General features: G+C 41.3%; 1 protein-coding gene across 1 annotated transcript in view; it reads right to left on the minus strand.

Moving 5' to 3' along the window:
- The window catches only part of dhrs11a (dehydrogenase/reductase 11a), an 82137-nt gene extending 81420 nt beyond the window's left edge, over nt 1–717 (minus strand). Inside the window, exon 1 of the mRNA XM_048612660.1 lies at nt 338–717. Coding sequence (XP_048468617.1) covers nt 338–469 — 132 coding nt within the window. The 5' untranslated portion in view covers nt 470–717. The remainder of the gene's footprint in view (nt 1–337) is intronic.
- Nucleotides 718–9004: the final 8287 nt, after the last annotated feature.

Genomic DNA, 9004 nt, shown 5'->3' on the forward strand with positions numbered 1-9004 from the left:
CTTTTTTTGGTATCCCCGAGGAGAAAGCGGTGGGGGCGGGCAAAAACCCGAGAGTTTTCCGCTGCGCGCAAGGCGGGGGGGGGGGGGGGGGGGAGGAGGAATTTTCTTTTCAGCCAAGATGGTTGCAAAGTGACATTTATCTGGATAACAAATGATGGTGTCGAGCTGCGGCTCAATGTGGTCTTTTAATTTAGGAAAAATCAAGGCGGAGGGGAGGGAAGGGTAAGAGGAGGCTCAGCACCCGGGGCCTGTCTGCTCTGTCTCTCTCGCTGTACTTCACCAGCCCCCTTCACACCCACACACAGATTGATCCCAACCCCCTCTCCCCGATTCCTACCTCGATTTTGTCCACACTCCGGGCACAGCCCACCACCGTCATGCCGTGCTGAACCAGAGCCCGGGCGATGGCCGCACCGATACCCACCGACGCCCCGGTTACCAGAGCCACGCGTCCCTTCCAGCGCTCCATGTCAGCGGTGGGGGGGAAGCGACGGGGAACCGAGGAGGCTTCACACCGAACAGACACCAGAGAGGTGACCGGTACAACCAGGGAAACGCTTCCTCCTCCTTCACTCACTCACTCACTCTCACTCACTTATTCTTTCCCTCAAGTTGGGAGGAGTGGGGGGCGGGAGTGTTTAGGTGGTGGGGAAGGACAACTTCCAAGCCCGGCCCCGCTGGAGCCCGCCGCCGTGCACACCGGGATCTGTAGTTCGCTCCGTCCTGCTCGTCGGCGACAAACACGAAGACGCCGGACTACAGTTCCCAGGGGGCACCACGGCGATTCAGCTCAAGCGTGCTGGCCGCCAGCCGCGCCTGCCCCGCCCCTTGGGGATCAGGTGACTGCTGAATTGCGACAGGACTGTAGTCTGTGGTAGGATCTTGAGAGGTCCGTTGCTTATTAGCCTAAGTCCATGTTAATGTGGTTCGGGAAAGAAAGTGCATTTGTTTTTGTAAAAGAAATGGAAATTTTGCGTAACATTGATCCATTTACAGAGTGATTGCATCTAAGTCCTGCATCAAATGCCTACAGTGGAAGAATGAAATGTGTTAACAAGCTGTCATAAACCATTTGAATTAGGATCAGAAGTAGGCCATTCGGCCTTCAGTCATGGTTGATCTGTTTGTGTTTCGTATTAGCATAACCTTTGATTGCCTTGTCTAACAAGAATCTGCCCCTGTTTTAAAAATAAGGAATAAAAACAGAAGTTGCTGGAAAGGCTCAGCAGATCTGGCAGCATCTGTGAAGAAAAATCAGAGTTAAATTTTCGGGTCGGGGGACCCTTCCTCAGAACTTTTGTTCCTGCTTTACGGCACCCACAATTCTTTTGGTTTTTAACCTATTTTAAACATGTACATTGACTCCACTTCCAAAACCTTCTATGGCAGACCATTCCAAAAGCACACAAACCTGTGAGATATAAGAAAAAAATTCTCATCTCTGTACTCAGAAGGCAACTCCTAATTTTCAACAGTGTCCTCTAGCTCTGGACTGACCCATAACAGGAAACACCAAAGTACAGTGAAAAGTGTTGTGTTACATGCTTTAAAGTCAGATCATACTATACAAGTGCATCAGGGTAATAGAACAGAGTGCAGGATACAATGTTATAGCTGCCTTTCCACACACTGTCAACATTTGTTCAGGATCCTTAATAATTATCTTTAAAATCTATGACCTGACAGCAGTCCCAAAGCAGAGTCACATTGGACACAGAATGTTAACTCTGCTGGAAAGTTTCCAATCTTCTAGGAAGGTGCTGGTTAAGGATATTGGTGAATTTCTGCAGTGCATCTAACCCTAACCCTATCACAAAAAAAAACTATTGGTGAAACTCAGCAGGTCTGGCAGCATCTATGGGAAGAAAGCAGAGTTGACATTTTGAGTGTGGGGACTCCTCGGTCCCTTTAGACCCTTCAGTTACTAAACTTGAAACATTAACTCTGCTTTCTTCCCACAGATGCTGCGAGACCTGCTGAGTTTTACCTGCAATTGCTGTTTTTGTTCAGATCTTCAGCATCCGCAGTTCTTTGTTCTTTTGAAGATAGTACACACTACTACTACTGAGCATATTGATGATGGGGATTTGGTGATGTCAATACCATCGAATGTCTAGGTGATGCTTAGATTCTATTTTGTTGGAGATGGTCATTGCCTGGCACTTGTGTGGAGCAAATATTACTCGCCACTTGTTGGCCCAAGCCTAGATGTTATCCAGATCTTGCTGCATTTGGACATGGACTGCTTCAGTATCTGAGGAGTCAAATATGGTGCTGAATATTGCAAATTCATCAGCAAAATCCTCATTTCTGACAATATGATGGAGGGAAGGTCATTGATAAAGAGGTTGTAGGTGGTTGAGCCAAAGATACCACCCTGAGGAACTCCTGCAGAGACATCCTGGAGTTAAGATGACTGATCGCCAACAACCACCACCATCTTCTTAGCAATGACTCCAAACAATGGGGAGATTTCTCTGGTTCCCACTGATTTCAGTTTTACTCTTTGATTCCACAATCAATCAAGTGCTGCACTGATATCAAGGGCAGTCTGAAATAACTCCACAGAGGCCAGTATCCTGTCACCAAGTCACCCTTTATTTACACATGGAGAGTCCTTGACACTGATCCAGCTCCCTCAGAATAAACAAAACCTCTGACACTCCTAATTATATCCATCAGCCCTCTGATTAGACCAGATTAACAGCCCCAATCAGAGAACTCATATTCTATGAAGTCCAGCTGGCTGACCTCGTTACAGTCACTCTCACCTTACCTCTGGAAATCAGCTGTTTTGTACATGTTTGAACCAAGTCTGCAATGAGGTCAGGAGCTGAGTAGCCCTGGCGGAGCCCAAACTGTGCAGGAGTGGCCAGGTTATTGCTAAGCAAGTGCTGCTTGACAGCGTGGTTGATTTTCTGATGATCAAGAGTAGACTGATGGAGCAATAAATGGCCAAACTGGATTTGATGGTATATTTTGTGTACAGGACTTATCCGTCCAATTTTCCACATTGTCAGATAAACACCAGTGTTGTAGCTGTACTGGAACAGCTTTGCTAGGGGTGCAGCAAGTTTAAGAGTATGCTCTTCAAAAGCTATTGCTGGAATGTGGTCAGGCCCCATAGCCTTTGCAGCTTCCAGAGCCTCCAACAATTTCTTGATATCATGTGGAGTAAATCGAATTGGTTGAAGACTAGCATCTGTGATGCTCAGGACCTCTGGAGGAGACTCAGATGGATCATCCAATCAACACCACTGGCTGAAGATTGTTGCAAATGGTCAGCCTTGTCTTTTGTACTGATGTTTTGGCCTTCATCATTGTTAAGTACAAGATCTCTTGCTATCCATTTTTATAATCTTAACTTGCCAGCTTCTTTACTGAATCTAATTTCTTCCTCCTGATTAACCTTTCAGTCATTCTCTGCCACTCTTTTTCTAATCACCTGACCTGCCATTCATCTTTATACAGTGATATGCTTTTTCCTTAAGTTTAATGCTATCTCTAACTTATTTAGTTATTCTGTTACATTTTTTTCTTTATAGTAGGAATATGCTTATTCTGAGTATTATGAAGTATCCCTTTAAATGTCTTCCATTGTTTTGCTTTCTTTCGTAGGTTGTAGGCATCCAACTTTGTTGGCCTTGACCTGAACAGCTTACCAGGCAGTTAACAGTCAAGCACATTGCTGTAAGTCTGGAGTCACAGCGAGGCTAGAGCAGATAAGAATTGTAAGTTTTCCTTCCATAAAGTACATTAGTGAACCATGCTTTCACAACAATCAACGGTGGTTTCATAGTCACCATTAGACTGGCTTTTAATGCCAAGTTTCATTAATTAAGTTCAAATATCACAAAATGGGATTCGAACATATGTTCCCAGAGCACTAGTCCAGGCTCCTGGATTTCTATAATGTTAGCTAAAGTACTGCAGATACAAGAGATCTGAAATAAAAACAGAAAGTGCTGGAAAAACCCAGTAGTTTGGCAGCATCTGTGGAGGAATAAACAGTGTTAACATTTTGAGGCCAATATGACAAAAATTCCAAAGAGTCACTTTAGACTCAAAATATTAACTTTGTTTCTTTCTCCACAGATGCTGCCAGATCTGCTGAGTTTCTCTTGTACTTTATGCTTTTGCCTCTGGATTACCAATCCAGACAATAATGCAACTGCCTCTCCCACTGGGCCTCTCCTGATCTATCCCCTAGACTAGCATGCCAATTTACTTCAACTAACTCAGGTTTCATGCCCACATTTGATAAAGTACTATAGCAAAGATTTTTGCAGAATGACAGAGGATGTCATGGACTGAAGATTGGCTAGCTAACAAGAAACATAAATAGTCATTTTCTGGTTGGCAAAGATGTACTGAGCCAATGGGCCCTCAACTTTTTACAGTTTATGCAAATGACTTGGAAGAAGGGGCCAAGGGAATGTTTGCTAAATTTGCTGATGACTCAAAGGTGAGTACAAAAGTGAGTTTGAAAGAGGACAAAAGTAAGCAATAAAGTGAAAGATTAAATCAGTAGGCAAAGATCTGGCAAATGGTGTATAATTTGGGAAAACATGTCATTGTCCATTTTTGCCAGGAAGAATAAAAAAAACTATGTAAATATGACGAGATTTCAAAACTCTGATATGCAAAGCTATCTGGGTGACCTTGTGCATGAATCAGAAAAAGGTTAGCATGTAGGTAAAACAAGTAATTAGGAAAGCTTATAGAATGTTACTGTTTATTGTGATATAAAACTCTATAATTATAATGTTCTTGAGTTCCATACTCCCAATCATCTCCTGATTTACAACCATTTCTGGGTACTTACTTGTAACTATATAATGAAGACCAATGCAAAATACTTGTTTACTTAGAGTCACAGGGTCATAGAGTAATAGATTTTTTATTTGATTTATTAGATTCTTCAGTCCAACTCATCCATGCCAACAGATATCCAATATAAATCTAGTCCTATTACCCAGCATTTGACCCATATGCCTCTAAACCCTTCCTATGCATATACCGATTCAAATGCCTTTTAAATGTTGTAATTGTACCAGCCTCCACCACTTCCTGTGGAAGCTCATTCCATATACCCTCTGTGTGAAAAAATTGCTCCTTAGGCCCCTTTTATATCTTTCCCCTCTCACCTTAAACCCTCTAGTTCTGGACTCCCACACCTCGGGGAAAGACCTTGCCTAATTACCCTATCCATGCCCCTCATGATTTTATAAATCTCTACAATGTCACCCCTTAGCCTCCCATGCTCCAGGGAAAATAGCCCCAGCTTATTCAGCCTCTCTCTATAGCTCAAACCTTACAACCGTGGCAACATGCTCATAAATCTTTTCTGAATCCTTTATAGGTTCATGACATCCTTCCTATAAGTGGGAGACCAGAATTGCAAGCAATACTCCAAAAGTGGCCGAACCAATATCCTGTACAGCCGCAACATGACCTCCCAACTCCTTTACTCAATGCACTGGCCAATAAAAGCAAGCATACTAAATGCGTTCTTCACTAGCCTATCTACCTGCGATTCCATTTCAAGGAACTATGAACCTGCACTCCAAGGTCTCTTCGTTCAGCAATACTCTCCAGGACCTTACCATTAAGTGTATAAGTCCACTGTTACGTGTATGGAGGTACAGTCAAAAGTGTTGTCTTTTGTGCTTTGTAGGCAGATCGTACTATACAAGGGCATCAGGGTAACAGAACCAAGTGCATGATACAATGTTACAGCTGCCGAGAAGGTGCAGAGAGGGATCAACATTACAGTCATACCGCACAGAAACAGACCCTTCGGTCCAACTTGTCAATGCCGACCATGTTTCCCCATCCAAATTAGTCCCATTTGCCTGCATTTGACCCGTACCCCTGTAAACTTTTCCTATTCATGCCCCTGTTCAAATGCCTTTTATATGTTGAACTGTACTTGTAGCTACCACTTCCTCTGGCAGTTCATTCCATATACACACCACCTTCTGTATGGCAGCATGGTATTATTGCAAAGTGGAAACCTGGCTTCAAAAGGGGTAAAACCACTAACACAGCATTAGAGTTTAGTTCTAGTTTTCAGGCAGGACAGACAGGGATAAGGAGAGTAAAGGAGTAGCACTATTAGTCAAAAACAATTATAGCCGAGTGAAGGGCTATTTTCTTATTTCCATGATTAATTTCCCAGCCTTAATTTCTATAGGAACAACACTCACTTTGTTAACTCATTTCCTTTTTCAAATATCTATGTTCTCTTATGTTCTGTTTTTATATTTCATGCAAGTTTTCTCATACATTCTAATTGTTTTTTCCTTATTAATCTTTTAGTTATTCTTTGCTGTTTTATGTTCTGTACAATCTTCTGATATGCCACCCACCTTTGTTCAAATCTATGCATTTCTTTAAGTTTGATATTATCCTTAACATTTTAACTAACTATGGATAGAGGGTTCTCCCATGGATTTTTTCTTTCTAATTGGAATATGTCTACTCTACATATTCTGAAATATCCTCTTAAATATCTGCCTTTGTATCCTTATTAACCCATCCCTTAACCTAATTTGCCAGGTTTCATGCCCTCATAATGGTCCTTATTTAGGTTTAAAGTACGAGTCTTGAACCCACTTTTATCTCCCTCAAAACGCATATAATATTCAATTATATTATGATTGCCGCTACCTGTGGACATCTTCACTATGAAATCAGTAATTAATCCTATCTCATTGCTCAGCACTAGGTCCATTTGACTCCAGAATGCGGAGTTGTAAGAAACTAATCCCAATGCATTTAGGCTACCTTTGCTCATTTGATGTTTCCAGTTGATACATAGATTAAAAGATTATCACTGTACCTTTCTGAGAAGCTCCTATTTCTTCTTTACACATTATCCTACCAGGTGGTTAACCTTAGGGAATCTGTACCCCACTCCCACAATTGATTTCTCATCTTTATCATTTCACATCTCTACCCACCTGCTTCTAAATCCTAATTTCCTAATCCTAGGTCATCCTCTCTCTACTGTGATAATACTTTAATTAATTAAGAGCCTTTTCCTAGTTTTCTGTCCTTCCCTAAATCATGTACTTTTCAATATTCAGGTCCAAATCTATGTAATGTTGCAGCTGTGTCTCTGTAATGACTATCAAATCATATTTATGTATTTCTGTCTGCGCTATCAGTTGATCTATTTTGTTGTATTATATTCATAACCTCTAGGCTTATCTGCTGATTTTCCGTTCGATTTGTATTCTCCATCCCTAATGATCAAAATCTGTTTATCATTTCCCATTTTAATACTTTTCTCTCAGTTTATTTTTATCTTTCATTTAGCACATCCTACTAAATTTGATCCTTTATCACACTATTTAGTTTAAAACCTCTCTCTCTTTCCCTAATTATGTAGGTTGTTAGAACACTAGACACAACATTATTCCATTACAGACCAACCAAACTGTACAGCACCCCTACCTTTTTGCTAGTATTGGTGCCAGTGTCCTGAAAAGTGGAAGCAGCACTTCTTGAGCACCATATTCATTCCTCTAGTCTTATTTGCCCTGTGCCAATTTGCATGTGGCTCAGGTAGTAATCCAGAGATTATGTATTTGAGGTTCTGCTTTTAAATTTGGTGTCTAGCTCCTTCCACTGACTATGCAAAATCTCCTTACTTCACCTGCCATTGTCATTAGTACCTTCATGGATCACAACAACTGGATCTTCCCCTGCCAACTGTAAGTTCCTGTCCAGTGTTGAGCAGGTGTACTGAACCCAGTCATTAGCCAGGCAACACAGTCGTCTGGAATTTTGCTCTTTGCACCATAGAATAGTTTGAATCTGAGCCGAAGTTCCTAGAGCCACTGACACTACACTGTTTGTGCTGGATCATACCCAAGAACTCTCACATGGCAACAGTTGTGAAACGTCACTGAGCTGCTATCCTTAATGTGTTTAATTACTTACTATTAACTGCTTCATTGTTTTATGAATTACTTATTTTTTAAAATATGTTTTATTAACCTTACCATCAGTCGAAGTTTTAATTTAAAACATGAAATCAAAATAGACTTTAACCACTTAACAGATACTCATCAAAAAGCTAGCCTTTTCCCTTGCAGAGTAAGAAATAATTGATACAAGATGAAAAAGTTAGAAAAAGCAAAGGGCACCTTCTTCAATTCTTCCCATAACTCAACTCCTACAGTTCTGTTCAAAGTCACACTCAGTACCATGTCACTATATTTAAATGCTCAAAAGCCTAAAGAGTTAGCTAAGCCCTAGGTACAGGGAAAAAAAAAAAACAGTTCAAGCTAGTTGCCTTAATTTACTAACTTTAGCCACTCTCCAGTGGACAGCTTGTATATCAATACTTAGGACTGGATAACAAAGTGGGGAGGTGATGGGCTGGTGGTATTATCACTGGACAGTTAATCTGGAGACCCAGATAACATTCTGGGGACCTGGGTTCAAATCCTGCCATGACAAATAGTGGAATTTGAATTCAATAAATATCTGAAATTAAGAGTCTAATGATGACTGTGAATTGATTGTCAGGAAAACCCCATCTGGTTCACTAATGTCCTTTAGTTTCCCTTCCCTTAGGAACTACCCTCCTAACCTGGTCTGGCCTACATGTGACTCCAGACCCACAGCAATGTGGTTGACTCTTAACTACCCTTCTGGGCAAAAAAAGCTACCTAGCCAGCGACACCCTCATCCCATGAATGAGTAAAGGAAGCCTCCACATCCTGATTCACTTTATTTTGTGCCCTTAAAAGAAGTAGCATGTGAGACAGTTGATTGATTGATTAGTTTTAATTTTCCAAAACTCCATAAATTTGGAGAGAGTTCCTAAAGATATTATGTATACATAGATAACATTTATTAAAAATGGAGGGAGATAGAAAACTGAAAACTACAGGTCAGTTTGCTGCACAACCATCATAGAAAGATTTTCAGAAGCTATTATGAAAAATGTTGCAGCAGGGTAATCAGTCAGAGTCAACATGGTTTTGCA

This window comes from Rhincodon typus, chromosome 26 (assembly GCF_021869965.1).
Source record: "Rhincodon typus isolate 14 chromosome 26, sRhiTyp1.1, whole genome shotgun sequence".
NCBI classification, from domain to species: domain Eukaryota; kingdom Metazoa; phylum Chordata; class Chondrichthyes; order Orectolobiformes; family Rhincodontidae; genus Rhincodon; species Rhincodon typus.